Raw genomic sequence first — 25,756 nt, 5'->3', positions numbered from 1 at the left:
TTTTTTGAAAAACTTGTTTGAAGAAATTTTATTTTGGAACATGGTTTAGAGCTCGAACACACAAAACCAGTGAGATTTTTTAGCCTATTTGATTGGTTGCATTTTATCAACTAATATTTTATTTTTGGTGTGTGTTATTCTCTCTAAAATTGTGATCTTTATCTTGTTTGATTCTATATTTCCATAGTTTAATGTATGCATACACTTACATGATTGAGGTCTTGTTTCACTGAGCTTACATACCCATATGGCCTTACATTTCATTATCCTTTGCAAACCAAAGTTGAGCCTATTTTATCCCTTTTATTCTTTACTTTAGCACATCATTAACTCTAAGCAGAAAACAATAATGTCCTTAATTTGAATCCTTGGTTAGCTATCAAATAACAAAAAGGGGACAAAATGTCCCAAAGTAAATGTTGGTAGCAATGCATATGAGTTGTACTAAAGTTGGGATGCATGAATATGTGGAAAACATAGTTAATGGGCAGTTAGGTTTTGTATTGTAATTACATGGATTGTCTCAAGTTAGGCGAGAAAAGTTTAGGTTAATTAAGGATTCAGACTTCAATCCACTTGACCAAATACAATCCTACCTTGACCTTGACCCCATTACAACCCTTAAAAGACCTCTTGATATGTGTATCTGTGCATTAAATTTTTGTTGATTGTTAGATGAAGAGCAAGGCATAGAAAGCAATATTAGTAGAAAATTGAGAGAATCGAACCTCAAACACCTGAGCAATTAGAGTATATACACTTCCAGTGAGGGTTCGATGCTCGATTCCTTGTTCCCTGCTTTCATGAGCTATTTTCTTCTTGCAAGTTATTTGTACTTTATTTTGTGATTTGAATTAGTGAAATCCAGTTCATATTTGTTCCTGAAGGATTTGTTTACTTTTAACCAAGTAGGTAGAAACATTTTGCATGTAGTTGCATTCACATAAATAGGTTGCATTTCATGAGTCTTGCTTTTCCCTACTCATTTATTTTATCTCCTTAAGCTAAGCATGAGGACATGCTAATGTTTAAGTGTGGGGAGGTTGATAAACCATTATTTTATGATTTATATTGTGTTTAATTGAGTGATTTTATGAAGTCTTTACCCACTTATTCATATTATTAGCATGTATTTACAATTCCTTCCCAAAATTGTTCCATGGTTGAAAACTTACTTCCTAGAGATCTTTTTATTGTGTATTTTAATTCTTCTTTATACCATTCGATGCTGTGATTCGTGTGTTAAGTGTTTCAGGCGTCATAGGGCAGGAATGGCTTAGAGAATTGAGAGGAAGCTTGCAAAAAGGGAAGGAGCACAAGAAATAAATGAGACAACCAGCAAACAGCGACGTGCACGCATGGTAGACGCGTGCGTGCGATTTGGACAAAATCACAGCGACGCGTACGCGTGCTTGACGCGTACACGTGGATTGAAGTTCGCGCAAACGACGCGAGCGCGTGCCTGCCGCACACGCGTGGAGAGGAAAATCGTCAAACGACGCATACGCGTGACCGACGCATATACGTGACCGATGCGTACGCGTGACATGCGCGATCTGCAAAAAATTCAGAAAACACTGGGGGCGATTTCAGGCCACGTTTTGACCCATTTTTCGGCCCAAAAATACAGAATAAACCAGGGAACATGCAGAGACTCAATTAATAATTCATACACATCATTCATTATTCACAATTTTAGGATTATATGTAGTTTCTAGAGAGGGAGAGGTTCTCTCCTCTCTCTTAGGTTTTAGGGTTTTAGGATTAGCTTTTCTTATTTAGTTTTCTCTTCTACTTTTTTTTTTTCTAGTACTTTAGTTTATTTACTTTCCCTTGTTGATTACTTTATGTTACTATTTGGTTTATGAATTCTCATGTTTAATTCGATTTTCTATTTATTGCAATTTGAGGTATTTCATATTTATGACTTTAATTTAGCTTTTTACACTCTTAGCTTTGGTTAAGTAATTGGTGACACTTGAGTTATCAAACTCAGTTGATGATTGAAAATTGGAATTCTTTGCTGATTGATTTGAACTTCCCTAACTCTAGTCTTTCCTTAGGAATTGACTAGGACTTGAAGAATCAAATTGATTTATCTACTTAACACACCTTCATAGTTAGAGGTTGACCAAGTGAGAGCAAAAGCCAATTCTCATCACAATTGATAAGGATAACTAGGATAGGACTTTCAATTCTCATACCTTGCCAAGAGCTTTATTAGTTATTAATTTAATTTCTTGCAATTTACTTTTCTTGTTCAACCTATTTAAAAACCCCAAAAGATACTTTTTCCATAACCAATAATAAGAACACCTCCCTGTAATTCCTTGAGAAGACAACCCGAGGTTTGAATACTTCGGTTATCAATTTTATTAGCAGTTTGCTACTTGTGACAACCAAAACTTTTGCACGAAAGGATTCTCTGTTGGTTTAGAAACTATACCTACAACGCGATTACTTTTATGAAATTCTTTACTGGCAGAAATCAGTTCGTCAGGGGTTGTTGCCAAGAAAGTTGATCAAATCCTTGTGGCTCCTCCCATCTTTGATTCTTCCAACCTTGATGCATGTTCTCATTATAGCTTACATTCCTTACAACAACATTGGAACCAAACTTAAAGCCAGAGGGGTGCGAATTCATAGTAGTTAATAAAAATTAAAAACAAAAATGAAAACAAATAAACAAGCAAAAGCAAATATTTACAATAACCAATAATAAGGCACACATTTGCAATTTCCCGGGAATGGCGCCATTTTGACGAACGGATTCTTGCGTGGTCTAGAATTCACAAATAAGTTCTCGTTGAAAGTATAGCTTCTAAACCAACAAAAATCCTTTCGTACAAAAACTTGGTTGTCACAAGTAACAAACCCCTAATAAAATTGATAACCGAAGTATTTGAGTCTCGGGTCGTCTCTCAAGGAATTGCAGGGAAGTTTGCTTATAATTGGTTATGGAAAAGTATGTTTTGGGGGTTTTGGATAAGAGAACAAGAAAAAGTAAATTGCAAATGGAATAAACTAATAACTAGAAAAGCTCTTGGCAAGGTATGAGAACTGAAAGTCCAATCCTAGCTATCCTTATCAATTGTGATGAGAATTGTTTGTTGCTCCCACTTAGTTAACCCTCAACGAATGAAGGAAAGTCAAGTGGACTAATCAATTTGATTCCTCAAGTCCTAGCCAACTCCTAAGGAAAGACTAGCTTTAGTGGAATCCAAATCAATCAGCAAATTTCAATTATCAATCAACAAAGGAGTTTAATAACTCAAGTGTTACCAATTACTCAATCAAGCCAAGAACATAAAATCCTACTCTAACATCCTTCTAAGAATTTTGTCAAGTACTTGGAGGGCATAACATAAAAACATAGAAAAGCAATAAGAGATAATAAAATCCAAACAATCAATTGCATTAATATGGAAATTGAATCTAACATCAAAAGTTCACAAACTAAAATAATAACAATGAGTAATCGATAAGAGTAGAAGTGAAATCCTAAATCCTAAAACCTAAGAGAGAGGAGAGAGCCTCTCCTCTCCAAAAACTACATCTAAGACCTAAATTGTGTGAATGAGAAGTGAATGAATGATTCCCCCACTCTGCAGCCTCTAATATGTGTTTTTTGGGCCAAAATCTGGGTTAAAAATAGTCTAGAAATCTCCCCCTGTGATTTTTGTAGTTGCAGTACATCGCGCATGTCGCGTGTACGCGCCAGGTGGGCATGCGCGCTAATGGACTTTTTGCCAATGTGCGCATGCGCGTTGCCTAGCTGCATGGCCACTATAGCAAATTGTATATCGTTGCAAAGCCCCGGATGTTAGCTTTCCAATGCAACTGAAACTACTTCATTTGGACCTCTGTAGCTCAAGTTATGGTCGATTGAGTGCGAAGAGGTTAGGGTTGTATTCCTTCCACTTTTGCATGCTTCCTTTCTATCCTCTTAGCCATTCCTGCCCTGTAATCTCTGAAAACACTTAACACACATATCATGGCATCGAATAGTAATAGGAGATGATTAAAATTAGCTAAATTAAGACCAAAGAAACATATTTTCAATCATAGCACAAAAACAGGAAGAAAAATGTAAAACATGCAATTTACATGAATAAGTGTGAGAATAGTGGATAAAATCCACTCAGTTAAGCACAACATGTACCACGAAATAGTGGTGCATCAGCAATACATAAGAACAAGCGCATTAGAACAAATTTAAGCAAATACAAATTAAATGAAATTGATATGAAAATTAAACTTACTGGCTTTCAGATTTAGATTCGGAAAGTCTTTCCTCTTCTGAAGAAGAATCCATCTCAACATTTTTCTTTTTATTTTCTTTTCTTTTTCTTTTTTCTCCAAGTTACTTGTTTTTGTTTTTTCTTTCTTTTTTTGCTTTTTATACAGAAGTCCCTAAAACAGAAATAAGGTCTCAATTAATTAATCATCAAAATAACAAATTAACAATTCGGTGAACCGAATAAAGTAATCCTATCGAACCGAAAAACATTCATATGGTGAATAGTACATGACAACTATTTATTCATCAAGAAAAATATTTCTTAATGTAGAAACATTCAAATCAACAAAACTAACAATTGCAAGTAGCACAAATAATTTAATTATAACCTAAAAGCATTTTAAAGCAAATTTTTCGGGAAATTTTAGTATAGTACTTACCTATGGTTGTGTTGTTTCGAATGAAATCCGTTCAATAATCTTTTTCCTTGTCCAATAGGCCACCCATGGTGCAGGGGGAGCTTCAGGTGCAAATAGGCGGGGGAACTTTGTTTCATAGAAGTATATCAATATTAATACAAAAACATAGCCATCAACAGGCTGTTTGTTCCCCTCTCTCTTGTTTTCAACTCCTTTCATTAAGAAGTTGAGAACATACTTTGCCCAATCCCATTCTCTAATGTTATCCACATGAAAGATCGGTGGCTTGTAGATTGGGGAGGCCACACTTACCGTTGTGGGGAGTAAGAAGCACTTTTGTATGAAGACAACAAAAGTCCTCTTGAATTTTTTCTAGTTCTCCTCCCCTTCTACACTCATGTCCAGCACATTCTTTGTCTGCTGGATTCAGCTTGTTGTAATCAACCTTTCCAAGAAAAAGATTTCCTACAATATTTTAATAGCAAAAATAAGACAAAAATGGCCAGTTTAATTATCCAGACACCAATTAACTGAAAATAAGCAGTAAGTAAAAAATATATTACCTCCATTGGTTATGCCGAGGGCAGCTGCTACCTTCAGAGGAGTTATGTATATTGCCCCCTATAGAGTTTTCAGGCATCCTCTCTCTATATCAAACCGATCAAGCAATTCTATCAATAGTGTATTAGAGACGTTCATTTCTGGCACATGTGCCAGACCACCTAATCCCATTTCTTCCACAATATCTTTCTTTTCTTGACCCATTTCCCTGTACACTATTGTTATTGCCTTTGTTTGGCATTTGCAATAGTGAGTTTTCTGCATGTTTTGAAACAAAATGTGAGGATATATTTATAATACAAAATAGATGTTATTTAAATAAAAGTGGATAAATATATTTAATCTACTTACATTATAATATGCCTTCTTCTTCATTGTTGCTATTTTCTTGTTGTGTTTTGCTGTAATAAAAAATTTTGGTCAATATTTCATGCAATATATCAACAATCATAAGCATGTGTATGTTAAACAAGTCAATTAGAATGCCACAACCCACCGAACCAAAAATCCATGATGCACAAAACCAAAATCAAAAAGGCTACCGAACCGAAAAAAGTTCATGTGGTTAATAAAAGATGATCAGCTTTCAATCAACAAAAATACTATTACAGTAGTATAGCTTATCAAAGTGAAAGAGTTGTCTCTAATGTAAATTATCCTAAATAAAACTCATTCAATACATCAACAACCACAAGCATGTGTATCTTAAACAAGTCAATTAGAATGCCACAACCCCCCGAACCGAAAATCCCTTATGCACAGAACCAAAATTAAAAAGGCTACCGAATCAAAAGATGTTCATGTGGTTAATAAATGATGATCAGCTTTCAATCAACAAAAATACTATTACAGTAGTATGGATTATCAAAGTGAAAGAGTTGCCTCTAATGTGAATCGTTCTAAACAAAACTCATTCAATACATCAACAACCACAAGCATGTGTATGTTAAACAAGTCAATTAGAATGCCACAACCCATCGAACCGGAAATCCCTCATGCACAGAACCAAAATCAAAAAGGCTATCGAACCGAAAAATTTTCATGTGGTTAATAAATGATGATCAGCTTTCAATCAACAAAAATATTATTACAGTAGTACGGCTTATCAAAGTGAAAGAGTTGTCTCTAATATAAATTGTCCTAAAAAAACTCATTCAATACATCAACAACCACAAGCATATGTATGTTAAACAAGTCAATTAGAATGCTACAACCCACCGAACCAAAAATCCCTTATGCACAGAACCAAAATTAAAAAGGCTACCGAACCGAAAAATGTTCATGTGGTTAATAAATGATGATCAGCTTTCAATCAACAAAAATACTATTACAGTAGTATGGATTATCAAAGTGAAAGAGTTGCCTCTAATGTGAATCGTTCTAAACAAAACTCATTCAATACATCAACAACCACAAGCATGTGTATATTAAACAAGTCAATTAGAATGCCACAACCCACTAAACCAAAAATCCCTCATGCATAGAACCAAAATCAAAAAGGCTACTGAACCGAAAAATGTTCATGTGGCTAATAAATGATGATCAGCTTTCAATCAACAAAAATACTATTACAATAGTATGGATTATCAAAGTGAAAGAGTTGTCTCTAATGTGAATTGTTATAAACAAAACTCATTCAATACATCAATAACCACAAGCATGTGTATGTTAAACAAGTCAATTAGAATGCCACAACCCACCGAACCAAAAATTCCTCATGCACAGAACCAAAATAAAAAAGGCTGCCGAATTGAAAAATGCTCATGTGGTTAATAAATGATTATCAGCTTTCAATCAATAAAAATACTATTACAGTAGTATGGATTATCAAAGTGAAAGAGTTGTGTCTAATGTGAATTGTTCTAAAGAAAACTCATTCAATACTTCAACAACCACAAGCATGTGTATGTTAAACAAGTCAATTAGAATGCCACAATCCACCGAACCGAAAATCCCTCATGCACAGAACCAAAATAAAAAAGGTTACTGAATCGAAAAATGTTCGTGTGGTTAATAAATGATGATCAGCTTTCAATCAATAAAAATAATATTACAGTGGTATGGATTATCAAAGTGAAAGAGTTAGTTGTCTTTAATGTGAATTTTTCTAAACAAAACTCATTCAATACATCAACAACCACAAGCATGTGTATGTTAAACAATTCAATTAAAATGCCACAACTCACCGAACCAAAAATCCCTCATGCATAGAACCAAAATAAAAAAGACTACCGAACCGAAAAATGTTCATGTGGTTAATAAATGTTGATCAGCTTTCAATCAACAAAAATACTATTACGGTAGTATGGATTATTAAAGTGAAGAGTTCTCTATAATGTGAATTATTCTAAGCAAAACTCATTCAATACATCAACAACCACAAGCATGTATATCCATAATATTATAGTAGTATGTATTATCAAAGTGAAAGATTTGTCTCTAATGTGAATTGTTTTAAACAAAACTCATTCAATATATCAACAACCCACTGAACCGAAAATCCTTCATGCACAGAACCAAAATCACAAAGGCCACCGAACCGAAAAACATTCATGTGGTTAATAAATCATCATCAATTTTCAATCAACAAGAATAGTGTTTTTCAATGGAAAATAAGTACTGAAGATAGTAACAGAGCTCTAATTAAACTATCCAAACCAATGAGAACAACTAACTATATCTTAAAGCCCAAGTTATACTGTAAAAATCATTCACAATAGTTCAATCCATTAAACGAAGCAAATCAAACTAGTAAAACTGAAATGAAACTAGACAAAACGCGACATTGCAAGATTTTAAATGAACAGTAGTTTTCTCATACCTTTTTGTAGTCTTTGTTGCTGTTTTCGTTTGTTTTTGGTTGTTGCTTGCGAAATTTTTGTCCGATTCGTTTGCAGTTGTGGTTTTCACAAAGAATGTGATTAAAGTTTGAGTGATGTTCAGAGAAATTCGAAGAGAGTGAGTGTTTTGGGATATTGGTTTCGTGTTAAAGATATAACGTTCATTCATAATGAAACGCGAATGGGAAAATGAGACGTTTTTGTGTGACTCGTGTTTTTCACTCTGCATTTAATGCGTTTGAAACAATTTGGGCTTGGACCTATATGGTTATATGGTTATATGGATGTGTAGCAGTCCTGATTATATATATACGACAAAGTACCCTCTCTAATAATAAAGCTATTTATGGTATATCTATAAAAAGCTTAATTTGTCTCTATTACTTTTTAATAGGGAGAGATTATTCGAAGCCTCATAAATAATAATGAACTTCTTGCCGGCCAAAAGAAGGAAAAGACTAACTTATTTCCAATTTCTATCTGGTAGTGACGAATAAAATATAATGATGAAATTGGAGTCTTTTAGATTTAGTTAAATGTTCAAATTCCTTTGTTTTGTTTCGCCCCTAAAACCGGATTATATACCTGGAACATGATGATGTCTAAATTCTAATAATAATGCATGATTAATAGGTGGAAGCATGCTTTAATAAACTAAAGTAAAATTTAAAGAAAACTGCAGTAGCTAAGAAGGACAATTTAGATAACCATTTGGAGCAAGGCAAGTATATAATATATCACATCCAATTTGGTTTTTTCAAACCTTCAAATACGCAGCGCATGCAGCTGCAACATTATGATGGACAAGTTTTCTCCTTGACCTTCGACATTAATTTAGTGTTTCATGTAAAATATAGAGCGTGTTAGCATACTTTACTTCATATTGAATTATTTGATGCATATATATGACGTATGAACGGTAGGTCAAAATGTTCTGTTCATATTATAATTATACTTTGTTCATCATTCTGATCCACTTGTAAATACATATAAGTATATAACAATCAGTACAATGAATTGTACGAAGCGATATCTAGTTTTTTCACCCAACAAACCACTTGGTCAAAAATGAAAATAATAATAATAATAATAAATATTAGATAGACATTAAAATTTATTATTTTTGACTAGTAGTTGATTAGTAATATTTAAATATGTGAGTTAAAAATATGTTAGATTATTATATTAAAAGAATTAACTTGATAACTAAAATACTTACCAAAAATAATAAATTTTGTTAGTCCTTGAACTTTTCTTATAATAATATTAACTTTGTCTGACTTTAACTTTAAAAAAAAAAAGAATTTAGAAGTATTTTTGAATTACAATGTATCTTTTTCTTTTTATTCTAAGTGACTGTTAGAATCTTTCATTTATAGGTATTTTTAAAATTAATTGTGGTGCTAGTTATCCTAGTTATGGTAATATTATTCGTTTTGCTTGCGTTATTAGAAATTGTAATGAGTGTTGACAGGAGCATTTAGAAATGATCGAGAATAATAGTATTTTTAAAGAGGAATTGTTTATTATTTGGAGAGATTATCTCTTAGTTTAGAATGTGGGTCAACGAAATATTATTCATTTATTTGTGGGAGAGATTGTATAAAGAGGCATTTAATTTTATTACTAATTATTAAGATAATTTTGAGTTTATTGATCCGTAGATATTTAAAATAAAAAATATCATACATTAAAATTGACAAATTAACTTTCATTTGATTGTGAAATATGCAAATACAGTGACAAATAACATAACAAAAATGATAATAAAATTACAACTCTATCAAGTAAAACTTTCTTTTTTTTCGAGTGTGAAAATAATTTTAAGTAAAACTGCTCCTAAAAACATAAAAAAAAAGTAAACGGACTTCAATAATATAATGGTTACAATTCCGTGGAAGAAATTTTATAGCATAACTAGCCAGAATAATTGAATAAAAGTGAGTTGGATTGAATTTTAAAAATTTTTTTAATCCTTTTTATAAAATTTTTTAATAAAAACAATAATTAATTTTATATATATATATAAATATAAGGAGTAATTCTTAAAAATAATTTCTTAAAATTTTGTTTTTGTAAAAGGATAACATATTACTTATTTGAATTAAAAGGAAAAGGTACTTTAGAAAAAATATAAGTCGATTACTAAGCTACTTCGTTTATTTCACATCATTTTCAATGCTTAATAGTTTTTTGCTCATGATATTTTATTCCTTAGCTTCTCATGTTTTTTCAGCAAAAGAAAATAACTTAAAAATCATAGTGTAGACTAAGTTTATTTTTCAGTTTCGTTGCTGTATTATTTTTTATTTTAAAAATATTATTTACATATTAAAATAAATTATATATTTATGTATACATATATATAGTTTAATTTATTTTTAATAAATATTTTATATTTTAATATTAATATATATGTTATCTCAGTAAATAATTTTAATGGTTAATTTTAATAAACACTTAATATAATTGTTTGTATTTTCATTCTTGTTACATTAGATTTAAGTCATTTTGATAATTATTATGTAAATATTTCTTTGGTCAACTTAAAAGCCGTATTAGTGAAAATTTTAATCAAACGATATGATCGAATTATAATTTTATTCAGAAATATTTTTGCTATTTTAAATTTAGAAATTATCTAAACAAAAATTGTAGAAAAAATGAGTTGGAAACACAATGTTGTCATCCTCCTCCTATTCCAATTGTCTAAACTTACATAATAATGTTTAACAAATGTTTAATATATCCTAGCTAGCTAGTGAAATTTAGCATTCTAAAACTATTAGCTTGACCATTATTATATCCGAAAAAGTTACCTTAGAAAAGTCGTTAGAATAAAAAAAAGTGAATATAATTTTCAAGCTTAATGATGATTGATGAGCAGCAATTTGATTAAGAAAATGGAGAAAGAATCGAAGACACAACAAACTGAGAAAGATGGCGTTGAGGACAGTGCAAAGGGTTGACTTGGAGTAGGAATGCCAGCTGGCTGACCAATGGGCTTTCGATACCCGCAGTAGCGCCGTTACGGGCTTACGGTATATATACATATGCACATTCTCATCCTCTACATATAAAATATTAAATCAAATAGTAAATAAAAAATAAATTATTCGTAANACTTTATCACATTATTAATTTATTTATTTTAGAAGATCTAACTTCTAAAATATTATTTTAGAATTCAATTTGATTCTCAATAAGCATTAAACAATGCATGTATCAAGATTATTTAAGCATATATAGCGTATTATTTAATAAAAAATCTTTAAAATTTTTCATAACCTAAATAGTAACTCTTTAAATATATTGGTATATTATTAAGTACTAATGCTCTTATTAAATTTTTTTATGTATTAAATATATAAATAAAAATTAAAATAAAATTATTAAAATAATTAGTTATTTACAACTTAAGTAAAAACTTATGAATGGATAGCGTTGGTCAATACTCAATATGGTCACCCATTACTGCTCGTAAATACGTTACCGCGTTACCTATTAAAGAAAAGAAAAGAAATTGCTTGCAACATTAAATGAACGAAGATCCATAGCTGTCTGAGGCATTTGCTAAAACCAATGAGATGCCAAGATCAACACCTTACAGATAGGAATAGAGCCATTCCCTTGCATGTGTAATGTTCCTCTGCTTAATGCTTAATTAGTAATCAATAATTAACAATAATGAGTAATTAAATGACGTGGATATGCCGTAGGAAAGAAATAAAAAAGTGTTGGTAGTTTATGCAACTTGATTACTTGATAGAACAAAAACAAAAACAGAGGGTTGTAAAGAGGGGGAAGAAAGAAACACATGAAGGAAGCAAGGAAGCAATTTGTGAGAGCGTTGACTTCAACACAAATAATGTGAACTCAAAATAAAAAGTCGCGTGAGAAAATGAAGCATATACTTGAGATACCAGCGTTGATTCTGGACTCTGCTGGGAGTGTATGACTCTCCTCTTATCTTATCTATCTATATATATTATTAGTTTCCTTCAAAACCTCTTCCATCCCCAACATAGCTAGGCTTAGCTTATCAGCTTATGCTTCTCTCTACTCTCTTACTCTCTGCTCCTTCAGCACAATTTTAGACAAGAATTGAAGGTAATCTTTCTAACCTTCCCTTCTCTCTCTATATGTGTAAAGGTGCGGCCTTTTTCTGATTGGTAAGTAGTATTAGTGGGAGGCCCACTTTTTTAGCACTAAAAGTGAAGCACTTGTTTCTAGATTTTATTATAATATATCATTTCACTTTTTTCCACCATTGAAAATCAACCAACTGTTTTTTTTTTATTATGCTCCAAGGGACTCTAATTTCTGCACTTGATTATTGTGTTTAACACAAACTGTTTTCATATTTGAGGCCAGAATATAACTTTCCATAACAAAATAGAGGGAAACAATGTTCTTGCTTTTCTATATAGGATGATTTCCTATACCTTCATGTGTCCTTTACAATATTCAATTTCTGGATTATTTTTTCAGCTTCCTCATGCTTCTGATGTTGTTAGTCTGTTCAATATAGGTCACTCATTAGATTCATATTCCTTATCTGCAAAATTGGCCCTCTCTCAGTTTTTCTCTCTTTATTGTTTTTGTTTTCTTATGGATTTGGTAGGGACAAGAAGAGAGGAATTTTTATTTTTGTGAGGTCATAGAATTGAGGAAAATGTTATTACTCTCTTAATTGCCTGCTAGGAAGTTTTCGTTGGTGTATACTCAAGTTGACTTGAATGCCACCTGTTTTTCTAAAAGTGGTTGGAAACTTGGAACCTTTTTTGTGAACATGTATGGGACCGGCTTTGCAAAATATCATTTTAGACTTTTCAACTTTGTGCTGCTGTTGACTATGAATAATATAATATACCCTTTTCTCTCCCAATTTATGATTATATTTTGTTTTTTAATACCAAAGTGAAGGGTAGTTTACCAATTCATTGCATCAGCATAAGAGTGATGAATGATCTACATCAGCTTCATTTTTTTAACCAACACTATAACATGTAATTCTTGCATATAACCTGTTTGATAAAGTGTCTAAAAGAAAATTAAACTTGCATCATTTTTCTCTCTTCTGCAGGAAACTTTGTAATTACATTTTGGAGAGTATCCAGAATCAGAATTAGAGATGGCAGGGCAACAATTAGGAGTGCTGAATGCACTCGATGTTGCAAAGACACAGTGGTACCATTTCACAGCAATTGTGATTGCTGGCATGGGATTTTTCACAGATGCCTATGATCTTTTCTGCATCTCCCTTGTCACCAAGTTGCTTGGGAGGATATACTACACAGATATAAAAGATCCAAAGCCTGGTGTTCTGCCTCCAAATGTGCAAGCTGCTGTGACAGGTGTCGCGCTATGCGGCACTCTAGCAGGCCAGCTTTTCTTTGGTTGGCTTGGTGACAAGATGGGAAGGAAGAGGGTCTATGGACTAACCCTCATGCTCATGGTGGTTTGTTCCATTGCCTCTGGCCTCTCTTTTGGATCCAGCGCGAAGGGTGTTATAGCAACCCTTTGTTTCTTCAGGTTCTGGCTTGGCTTTGGGATTGGTGGCGACTACCCTCTTTCGGCTACAATCATGTCTGAGTATGCCAATAAGAAGACAAGAGGAGCCTTCATTGCTGCAGTGTTTGCTATGCAAGGATTTGGGATCCTTGCTGGTGGAATTGTGGCCTTGATTGTCTCATCTTCATTTGACCATCACTACAAGGTCCCTACTTATAAAGAAAATCCACAAGCATCATTGGTGCTGCCTGCATTTGATTATGTTTGGCGCATCATCTTGATGTTTGGTGCTGTGCCGGCTGCTCTGACTTACTACTGGCGTATGAAGATGCCTGAGACGGCTCGTTACACAGCTCTTGTTGCCAAGAATGCTAAACAAGCCGCCTCGGACATGTCCAAGGTGCTACAAGTTGATCTTGAAGCTGAGGAGGAGAAGGTGAAAGAAATTACAGAGAGTCAAGGCCAAAAGTTTGGCTTGTTCAGCAAGGAATTTGCCAAGCGCCACGGCTTGCACTTGTTGGGAACCACAACCACTTGGTTCTTGTTGGACATTGCTTTCTACAGTCAGAATCTTTTCCAGAAGGACATTTTCAGTGCCATTGGATGGATCCCACCTTCCCAAAATATGAACGCAATCCATGAGGTTTATAGAATTGCAAGAGCACAAACACTCATTGCACTATGCAGTACTGTACCAGGGTACTGGTTTACAGTGGCCTTCATCGATTACATGGGACGGTTTGCCATCCAATTGATGGGTTTCATCTTCATGACAATCTTCATGTTCGCACTCGCCATACCATATGATCACTGGACTAAGAAAGAGAACAGAATTGGGTTTGTAGTGATGTACTCACTGACCTTCTTCTTCTCAAACTTTGGTCCCAACGCAACCACATTTGTTGTCCCAGCCGAGATTTTCCCAGCGAGATTGAGGTCTACTTGTCATGGAATCTCAGCAGCTGCAGGTAAAGCTGGAGCCATTGTAGGTGCATTCGGATTCTTATATGCTTCGCAAAGCAAGGACCCGAAGAAGACTGACAAGGGATACCCAACTGGTATCGGTGTCAAGAACTCCCTCATTATGCTTGGTGTCATCAACTTCTTGGGAATTATATTCACCTTGTTGGTGCCAGAATCAAAGGGAAAATCACTGGAAGAATTGAGTGGGGAGAATGAAGATGAAGGTGCTGAGGCTATTGAGATGCAAGGATCTGCTAGGACAGTTCCAGTTTAATCAAAGTGTTTAAAAAGTATATGGTTTTTGTTGTAATGTGAAAATTTTAATTTCTGATATTCTCCACTGTAAGATGCATAATAATTATGTAAATATTTGCTTTTGTGTGTGAACGTTTCAAATTCAAAGTCATTGAAGAGGGCTCATCATGTGTTTCAATCTTATTAATTGGTCTTTGAAATCTTCATATTCATATCTGTAATTGAATATATTGGAAGAAATTATTTTTCACAAGTTCCTCTGATTTCATAGGTGGTGTTAAGAAAATTTCAGCGATTTTTCATATCTTATGTATGCACTCCTTTCATTTTCATTTCCTTCACTCCATTTTGTGCAGTGGGACGTATGATACAGGCAAATATCATAATTCCTAAAACCATATATCATTCCACAAATAACAGACTAGAGTTGTTTACTAGAACAAGAAAAAATCAGTAATGAAATTATGTATAAAATGTGAAACGATATGACAAGAAACATAATATATGATGACTTTGATAGATGCAATATACTTGACCTTGGAAAGGCTTGTGTATTGTTGTGTGTATGAACTTCAAGAAGATTATTGCATCTAATAAGGAGCTAGCAGAAGACACAATTCTAGAACAAGATAAGAAGCTGCAAAAATTAAAGTACTAAAATATATAGAATCTGTTATCCTTTTCAAAGCCACAATTTCTCAGAAAGCCACTCTCACAACCACATTGCTTTCATTTTCAGAAGGCCAAAGCCACCAGCGAGTAGTTAAAGTTGCAATGTCCAATTACATGATCAGTGCTTCAACATGGTGTGGTTTAGTTCGGCACAAAATATTGGTAAACCAATTTTTTTTCCCTTTCCGTTTTCGTTTTTTTTTTATATAAATACGGTAGATAAATTATCAAGCTCAAAATCAAAGGAGCAAGACAAATACATTATGAACTACAAAAACAAAATAAGACTCAAAATCTGAATAAAAGAGTAAGGCATCTTTGGTTTGGCTATTAGAACCAAAAAATATAACAAAATATTTAACCTCAATGGAGAAACAAAAAGAAAAACAAATAGGCAATAGCTAGGAAATTAGGAATAATACCCATTCCATTTCCATGACAAGATAAGCATATAGGTATTTAGCCTTAACCAACTTTTTTTTATTGGTAGTATTTTTCTTTTCTTTTTAAGTAATATTTTTGGGTTTATAATTATATAACCTGTTAGCTGCCATATTCCACTCTTAAAACATGAAATATATCATGAGAGTTACAGTCGTATGTAGTCTTAGTTAAAAGAAAGTGATAAATAAACCCTTAACAATTTATACTTCGGATAGATTAGTCTTTAAAACAAAAAATATACCAATAAAGTTATTTAATATAGCAGATGTGGATACACTGCTTTCAAATTAGTTCCTATAATTAGAATAAAATATCTTAATTTAAATTAACTTGTCCACGTTTGTTATTCTAAAAAATGTTATTGGTACTTTTTTTTAAAAACTAATCTATTCTAAATATAAATTTTTAAGAATTTATTTATGTGTGTGAGGCAAATATAGGAAAAAGGCTACTGATCGAAAGAAATCATACAGTAATTAAGACTTAGTTTAATAAATTTTTTTGACAAAATATATGTAATTTTGAAAAACACATGCTCCCCTTTTTATATTTGATAAATCAAAACATAGTCATTCTAACAAAGGAGAAGAAAAAGAGTTGCATGTGATAAAGAGAAAGTGATATCCACTCTTATGAAAAAGAGAAAATTGCTGTTAAATTGCACTACTTATGAAAATCATAGAATTCCCAAGTAGGACTTATTACACTATGCCAAATTAAAAGGCACTGATCGAGAATTTGGAGCACACCAATAGAGTGGAGGAAAACATGGGTAGTGCAAAACCTTGGTGTAAGTCCCTTAATTCAAACTTTTTAAGTATTGCATTGGTTTCTTGATCATTATCCACTCTCTTGGTGTCAGAGCTCTCCAAGTCAAGCCAAATAGCATTTCCTCTAAATTGGTGAGTCTTTCATTCTTCTCCCGTTACACTAGTTAATACTTGATACACAACCTCACTTGCGCATGCTATAATTTCTTGAAAAGAAACTAACAATTTATAATTCATCAAAATGTGAACATTTAAAAAACAAAACTACCAATGTTATTTTGTCCTGGTATTCATAAATTTTGTTGTACAATCTCTATATAACCCTCATTTTGTCTTGTTCTCAGTTTTGCGTGTATTTGACAACTATATAGTTTCTCACCTAACATTAGTCATATGTTAAACAACAATACTATTTGTATATTAAAATTAATTATTATGTAATTTTATATAAATACATATATAATTTAATTTATTTTTTATGTATATTTTATATTAATAATTGATTTTGATAGTTAATTTTAATATACATCTAATCTAATATAATTGTATATTAAATTAACTAGCAATAGAAATAAAAAAAAGCAGATAGAAATAGAAAAAAATAATAATATCATTTTTTATTTTTACAAATAATAATCATCATCATCATCATCATCATCATCATCATCATCATCATCATCATCATCATCATCATCATCATCATCATCATCATCACTCTTCCATTAGTATTGTTCTTCATGTGGGTCATGGTATAGTAGTAATGGGATTGTAGTAGTCATCGTTCATCTGGGTCGTTGCAACATGAGTCATGCACCAAACTCTTCATTCTATATAAACTATTTCATCACTTTTTAGAAACTTTCTCCCGTAACATGATCCAATTGAAAGTTTTTGATTGCCTAACCGTTGAAAAAGATTGTTTTTCTTTCTCTTTTCTAAGATCCAATCCTAATTTTTTGAGTGTTTTCTTGTATCTTCGTATTATTATTTTAATCAGATTTTTTTGGGTTAATTGAAGTGAGAGAAAACAATCACAAAAATTTTTTTTTATATAAAATAGCAGATTTTAAATAAAAGTTTTTTATTCATTCACGTTAGATCGGCTTAAAATTTGGACTGCAGGTTACTTCATCTTATTCTTCATTCTGGATGGTGGAGATGTTGATTGGAATTTTATAGTGAAAGAACATAGCTTCGAACGATAATGTGTTGAAACATATTATTGGAGAGACACATGCTCGGATCCTTAAGATTAAACTAGAACAGTTGTATGATTAGAAAACTGGGAATAACAAGATGTTTTTTATTAATCAGTTGTTGGCTTTAAAATATACAGACGGGATATCAATGACAGATTACTTGAATAACTTCCAAGGAATAATGAATCAGTTATATTCCATGGGTATCAAGTTTGATGAAGAGGTTCAAAAATTGATACTTCTTGGCTCTTTATTAGAATCATGAGATATTCTCAAAATTTCATTGTCCAATTCTGCTCCTGATAGTGTAATCTCTATGGATCTTATCAAGAGCAGTGTTTTGAAAGAAGAAATGAGAAGAAAGTCACAAGGTATATCATCTGCACATTCAGATGTTCTGGTTTTCGAGTTTAGAGAAAGAAACAAAAGTCGAGGTTCTAAAAGTAGAGATCAAAGTAGAAGCAAATCCCGAGGAATGTATAAAAATATTGAGTGTCATCATTGTGGTCAAAAGGGACATGTGAAAAAATTATGTTGGCAATTAAAGAAGGAGAAAGTCAAGGCAAGTAAAGACAAGAGCACAAATAAAGATGACGATAGCAATGAAGATAATGTCAATGTAACTCATGATAATTTTCTTCTTGTTGAGAAATTTAAATCTGTTAACCTTGTTGATAATAGCATCTGTTGGGTGATTGACAGTGGAGCTTCTATTAATGTTACATTTAGGAGGAATTTATTTACGTCTTATACTCCTGGTAATTTTGGTGATGTAAAAATGGCTCATCAAGGTATTACAAAATGTGCAAGTGTTAGACAAATTTGCTTAGAAACTTCCAACGGTACCAAATTAATTTTGAAGCATGTGAAGCATGTTCCAGACATTCGGTTGAACTTACTTTCTGTTGGTAAGTTATCTGATAAATACTTGGATAACTCATTCTCTCGTGATAGTTGGAAGCTCACCAAAGATTTCATGGTTGTTGCTAGAAGTACACGGCATTCTACTCTTTATTTAACTCATGCAAAGATTGTAAAAGATGTTAATGCTGCTGAGTTTATTGATGAAACTGACTTATGGCATAAAAAATTATGTTATATGAGTGAGAAAGGCATGAATATGTTATCCAAGAGTAATTTTTTATCTAGTTACAAGGTTGCTTTGTAAAAATGCAACCATCGCTTTGCTGGAAAACAAAACAAGATTTCTTTCGAGAGCCATCCACCTTCAAAGAAGCCAAAAATACTTTACTTGGTGCATTCTTAGGTATGTAGGCCGATGAAGACAAGAATACTTAAAGGGTCTATTTATTTTGTAACCTTTATTGATGATCATTCTAGAAAATTATGGGTTTCACTTTGAAGAACAAAGATCAAGTTTTGAATGTGTTTAAGAAATTTCAAGCTTTTGTTAAAAGAGAAATTAGAAAGAAGTTGAAATGCATTCATATTGACAATTATGGTGAGTACTCAGCTCTATTTGATGCTTATGTAAAGAGCATAGCATAAAACATTAGAAGACTTCTCCAAAGACTCCTTAGTTGAATGGCCTGTATGAAAGGATGAACAGAACATTGGTTGAAAGAGTTAGATATTTATTGTCACAGTCTGGATTGACAAAATTCTCTTGGGGGTGAAGCTTTGAGCACTATTGTTCATGTCTTGAACCAGACACCATGTGTTCCCTTGTAATTTGAAGTGTCAGAAAAAGTATAGTCACATAAAGATGTTTCTCATGATCATTTAAGAGTCTTTGGATGCAAAAATTTTTTTTATATTCCCAAAGATGAGATATCTAAATTTGATATAAAGACTAGCTAATGTATTTTTATTGGCTATGGCATGGATGAGTTTGGTTACAAGTTTTATGATCCTGTTAACAAGAAGATTATTTAAAGTAGAGATGTTATCTTTGTTGAAGACCAAACATTTAAGGTTATTGATAATGCAGATAAGCCAATGGTTCAACCTAATGATGATTTTTCTGATTTGGATATTACTCTCTCCATGCCTGTGATAGAAGATGGTAGAGTTAAAGCTCATAATAATGAGCATGATACAGGTGCAAGTGAAGATAAAATAGTTGATCCAATACTTGATAAAGTTTGGTGATAATGAGCATGATACAAATGCACTCAAAAGGTCTACAAGAGAAAAGAAGCCTGATCCACGAAAACTAGTCCCTCAACAAATTTTTCTTCGGCAAGTATATCGAATTTGTCGTCAAGTAAAAACTCACAATAGAGTGAGTTCGAATCCACAGGGATTAACGGACTAAGCAATCAATGGTTAATTGATTATCCTAGTTAGACGAATCAAATTTGGAGTGATGAACAAAAGGAAAATGTAAGTGGCATAAAAGTAAAGAAATGCAATAAAGTGCAGAAAAGTAAATGGCAAGAAAAGTAAATGTAAGAAATAAAAATAAAATGAACATTGGGATCAAGAGATATTGCAATCTTCCGGATCAAGTTCATTCTCATCTCTTCCTCAATCAATGCATTCATTGATCTCCTTAGCAATCTTAAGTGATTGGATCCCAATTCCTTGGAAATTCAATCTCTCTAAACTTGAACAATTTTCCAATTCCTTGATTTAATTTCTCATGGGAACAGATGAAGTTTGGTCACTAATTATACCACATACATTCATAGATCAAAGTATTGGGAGGATTACATGTCACTATATCCGCCCAACCCCCAACCTAATCCAATGTGAGAGAGCATTTCTAGCACGATCTCCTCATTCCTCTTCCAAGGTTCCGCGGAGATCCAATTATGGAGAGCTTCTCTTCCAAGATAGCTAACCAATTGGATGAAGATCGAAAGCTCTCTAGTAAAATCAAGAGAAGAGAAAGAAGAAGAAGAATAAGAACTACAATTGATCCATTGAATCACAATAGAGCTCTCTAACCCAATGAAAAGAGTTAGTTGATCATTGCTCTACCAAAATAGAAAAGAAAGAAAGTGCAAAAAAGTAAAGATGAATATTAAAACAAACATTGAAACTTCCAAATTCATAAATGAAAAGTACAAAGAAAAGAAAGAGAAGGAAAAGTGTATGAGGGGAGGGAGTCCGAAGACCCCTCTTCAATCCCCTGGATTCAATGTTCTTTGAATGTACAAACTAAGGCCTTTATATAGGCTCTCCTAAATTACAAAATGAAATTAAAAGCAAGTTACAATTAAATGAAAATTCCTATTCTAGATGCTTCTTGTGGCCTTGATTGGTTGACACTTGTGGGCTTGATTCCTTGAGGTTGGGTGGTCCTTGAAAGAGAAGTGAATCAAATTGAGGTCCAGGGTGACTTGGCTTTATTGCTTCCGTTAGCCACATTAACGCTACAAGTGTGGCGTTAGTGCTGAAGTTAGTGTGGCTAACGTCACACTTGCTACCCAGTTAGTGTTTTTGGGGCTTAAAAGATGCCTCTTGTTTGTGCTCCAATTTCATGCCCACTATAAACTATTATATATATTTGAAAAGCTCTGAATGTCAGCTTTCTAATGCAACTGAAATCATCTCAATTGGACCTCTGTAACTCAAGTTATGCTCTTTTAAAGTGGACAAGGTCGCTGGCATAATCGCTAGCGTTACTGGAAAACGTGAGTCACGGTCATGCTAGCGATCAGGAGCTTAGTATTGCCAGGTTATGGAGCTCAAACTTAATGTCCATCCTATACTATTATATAATGTTGGAAAGCTATGGATGTCTACTTTCCAACGCTTTTGGAAGCGCATTTGAAGCTCTACAGCTCGAGTTACACTTCTTGGAAGGTGAAGAGGTCAGTTGGCCTTACTACAGGTTGATACCATGTTCATCTTTGCACTTTCGGGGCAGGTTTTTTCCCTCAAATTTAGTGTCCACCATGTAGTGCCATATATGCTTGGAAAGCTCTGGAATCCTACTTTCCAATTCTTTTGGATTCACCTCATTGGAGTTTTGTGGCTCAAGTTATTCTTGTTTGAAGAAGGCATGGTCAGGCTGCCAGGTGAGACTTTTGCCCACGTTAGTGTCCACGTTAGTGTAACTAACGTGGCCATTAACGTGGGTCTTCCTTTGCTTCGCTAGCGTTAGTGGCGTTCACCTTTTTCATTAACGTTGGCATCTCCCTTTTCTTCCACGTTAGTTCCCACGTTAATGTAACTAACGTGGGTCTTCTTGCTTCACAAACATTAGTGGCACTCACTTTTTTCACTAACGTTGGCGTTTCTTTTTCCTTCCACATTAGTTCCCACGTTAATGTAACTAACGTGGAAGCTAATGTGGGTCTTCTTGTCCTTCGCTAACGTTAGTGGTGCTTACTTTTACCACTAACGTTCCATGCTCTCCTTCTTCAAAGTTAATGCCATTAACTTTTTCACTAACGTTGGGGCTTCTCTTTTCCTCCACGTTAATGGCCACGTTAGTGGCACTAACGTAGACACTAACGTGGCTCCTCTCTTAAATCTTGCTTGTCCCTAAGCAAGAAAAGAACTATGCACAAAGAATTCTCTTTAATTGGAATGTATTGAAGAATTGCTTATGATGCCTTAGTCGGTGAAGTGACTATGGGTGAACTCTAATTTGTATGCTTATGCAAGGATTCCATTGCTCATTAGTCCTCACATTTTGGAAGTCTTAGATCTTAGGACTTTCATTCAAATAATATTATGGAATCCTCTTTATAGATTGTCACCTTGAAGCAGCACTTATTTTCTAGCATTTTTCTTTTCTTTTTGTATCTTGGCCTCAACCCTAGGTGTCATGTATCAAAGCGGCTTTTTAAGATAAGCTTTCAATCAATACTCCCAAACCAGTTGGTCTAAGGTATTAGGTGTTGGAGCACCCCTTAGGATTTACTTGCTCAAGCCTCTCTCTTTGATACAAATCCACCACAAGCATTTAACTAGGACAATAACTCTTTGAGTTCTTGTTTCTTTCTTTTTCTTCCTAGTAATTGATGCTCAGAGCCTTGGGCTTGTTCTTTGTTTTTTTTCTTTTGTTTTCTTTTGTTACTGCTTCTTGGATCAATAGATGTTTGAGAAATTTCATAATACTTCTCTAAACTTCATTTCCTGTCTATGAGCTCCCATGCAAGTTTTCATAAACATGCAACCTCAATACACAATCATACAATCAGAACCTCCACTCCTCTTAATCTTTTGCTTGCCCCATGATTTATAAAACTCTTCAACATTTTCCTTTCAAAAGCACGATTTCTTTGTTGCATTCTTAAAGATATTGGGTGCAAGTAAAACTCAAGATGATAATCATGATATCATAGCAACATGTTACAAATCAAATATCAAATTATGCTTATTCATAAGGAGTAATCACACATGCATACAAAGAAAATATAAGATAATCATGCAATTTAAAGTGCTGGAAATAAGTAAGAGGAAAAAGGAACTTTACCACCTTGTAGTCATCTTCATTGTTGTTGCCCTTTTCCTCCTATTCTTCCCCTTCCCACACCAAACTTAGAATGCTTGCTTATACTCAAGCAACAATTAAAACAGTGGTGATGGGGTCTATGATGGATCATGAATGTCTTATAATGAAGTGTGAGTATGCATGTATTTCAGCAAGCAAGATTAAGGATACAATAAAGGCACAAAAGATACAAACAGTGACATTTTGATTGCATTAATAAGTGGTGTGCGTGGTACCTTGCGTGAAAGATAAGTGGCAACACCAAACTTAGTGTGACACTCTCAATTTAAAATGTTGCAAGTACCCAGTGAAGATTGAAAATCAAATTGTTGCATGGCAACACCAAACTTAGAATCTAATCATATGCCAAATTATTGAAAGTAAACTAAGCAAAGCAAGGAAATGTTACCTACGGTTGGGTTGTCTCCCAACAAGTGCTCTTTTAATGTCATTAGCTTGACATGTTGTTCATGACTTTCTTCCTCTTCTTCCAGTTTGTTAAGAGGAATGACCTCAAGAGGAAAGAGGAGCCAATTAATGCCCCTTGTTTTGAGTGCCTCTCCCCAGCAAGCTTTCTTTTGTTGTTAGCTTGAGTAAACGTGCTTGTTGGGGTAGGGGTGGGATGGCTTTTGGTTGACCTTTTATTCTTCATGGATATTGTCCTTCTTTTCTTGGTTACCATCCTCTTTTTAGTTCTCATGTTGATTTTCTTCACCACCTTGATTTCAGGACTTGGGTGTTGTATGATGGTTGGAGCATCCTCTTCATCAAGTGCTTCTTGAATTGGTGGTTCAATGAACTCACCCTCTATGCAACTCTCTGTTTCATTGGAGTGTAGGCTCCCTTGATTGACTTCCTCCCTTTCTTCTACATGATGTTGCATTGAGTCTTTTGGGAGTGAGTTTGCATGTTCCTTTGTCATCACTAGTAACCTCTATGGGTATGGAGCCTTAAGCTTATATATTCTCACAGCCTCCTCTTTCTTCATATGAATCTCACTTGGTATGGCTGCCTCTTTTTCTTGTTCTTCTGATTCCTCCCTTGTTCTTGACCGTTGAATGAACTCCTCTATTTCTGGAGAGAGTGAAGTGGTCTCTCTTTGTGATCTCAGCTCTTCAATGAATTGTTCTTCAGAATAGAGTTGTGCATTCTGTCTCAATTTTTCTTCATGGTCCCTTTTTGCTATTTTCTCCTCTTCGATTGTCTTTATTATTTCTTCAAGGAGGAGTTCTATCCTAGTGAGTCTATCTTCTTCTCTCCTTTTTTTGAGTTCTTCAATGATGAGTTCCATCCTAGCAAGTCTATCTAAAGGAGATTGGGTAGGTTGTAATGATTGGTTGGGGTTGGCTTGTGAATGGAATTGGTTGTTTTGTGGTTGTGTGTTTTGAAAGTGGTATGACTCTTGTAGGTAGTGGATTGAGTTTTGTGGATGGTAAAATGAATTGTATTGATTTGGGATAGACTTTTGTGCTAAAGCATACTCAAATGATGAAGAATTTAGGCATCTGAAACTTGGAGGTGAGGTTGTATAATTGAGAGGTGATGGCTCTTGATGAATGGGGTATGAATGAGTGAAATCTCTTTGATTTTGATCTTTCCAGCCACAACTTGAGTAGTGATCAATTTCACCAAAATATGGACTATTTTGTGGCTCTGGAAAGTACCCCATTTCATGTTCTTGATACTCCCACCCACCATGAGCATAGTAAAGTGAATCATTCTATGGTGGTGGGGAGTTTCCCATGAAATTTGATTGACAAAAGTATGATGGATGCTCCTTTCTTTCCTACAAAAAGCTCTGTCTAAAACAATAATCACCAAAAGAAATTAGAATCTCCATTGTCACAGATGAGGAAATTCCCAGTGAGGCAATATCACAAACAGTTAGTTAGCACAAGAAAATAAAGAAACAAAAGAAAACAATGACAAAAAGAAAAGTGTTTAATCTAGTAAATCAATCAACCGGCAGTTTGTTAATCACAATTAATCCCCGACAACGGCGCCATAAACTTGATCCATGGAAACTTGTCCCTCAACAAATTTCCCTTCGGTAAGTATACCGAATTTGTCATCAAGTAAAAACTCACAATAGAGTGAGGTCGAATCTACAGGGATTAACGGATTAAGCAATCAATGGTTAATTGATTATCCTAGTTAGACGAATCAGATTTGGAGTGATGAACAACAGGAAAATGTAAGTGGCACAAAAAATAAAGAAATGTAATAAAGTGTAGAAAAGTAAACGTAAGAACTAAAAATAAAATGAACATTGGGATCAAGAGATATTGCAATCCTCCGGATCAAGTTTATTCTCATCTCTTCCTCAATCAATGCATTCATTGATCTCCTTGGCAATCTTAAGTGATTGGATCCCAATTCCTTGGCAATCCAATCTCTCTAAGCTTGAACAATTTCCCAATTTCTTGATTTAATTGCTCATGGGAAGAGATGAAGTTTGGTCACTAA

At 33.7% G+C, this 25,756-nt stretch overlaps 1 protein-coding gene across 2 annotated transcripts; it reads left to right on the top strand.

Annotated features, from left to right (window-relative positions):
- The first annotated feature begins 11,866 nt into the window (after window positions 1-11,866).
- Window positions 11,867-14,957, top strand: LOC107466297 (low affinity inorganic phosphate transporter 1). Of its 2 annotated transcripts, none has more exons than XM_016085275.3 (2): window positions 11,867-12,012; window positions 13,147-14,957. In XM_016085275.3, the coding sequence occupies exon 2, from the start codon at window positions 13,195-13,197 to the stop codon at window positions 14,809-14,811; it is 1,617 nt and encodes a 538-aa protein (XP_015940761.1). In that variant the 5' UTR covers window positions 11,867-12,012; window positions 13,147-13,194; the 3' UTR covers window positions 14,812-14,957. The 2 variants fall into 2 exon arrangements, with proteins under 2 accessions (XP_015940761.1, XP_015940760.1); XM_016085274.3 differs by lacking the exon at window positions 11,867-12,012 and adding an exon at window positions 12,019-12,170.
- Window positions 14,958-25,756: the final 10,799 nt, after the last annotated feature.

The sequence above is a fragment of the Arachis duranensis genome, chromosome 9, assembly GCF_000817695.3.
Source record: "Arachis duranensis cultivar V14167 chromosome 9, aradu.V14167.gnm2.J7QH, whole genome shotgun sequence".
In the NCBI taxonomy this organism is placed as follows: domain Eukaryota; kingdom Viridiplantae; phylum Streptophyta; class Magnoliopsida; order Fabales; family Fabaceae; genus Arachis; species Arachis duranensis.
The sequence above is the reverse complement of the archived record's forward strand: the minus strand, read 5'-3'. Positions and strand labels throughout refer to the sequence as shown.

Bases quoted from the DNA above. Each gene is read 5' to 3' on its own strand.
- LOC107466297 (XM_016085275.3), top strand. From the start codon at position 13,195: ATGGCAGGGCAACAATTAGGAGTGCTGAATGCACTCGATGTTGCAAAG.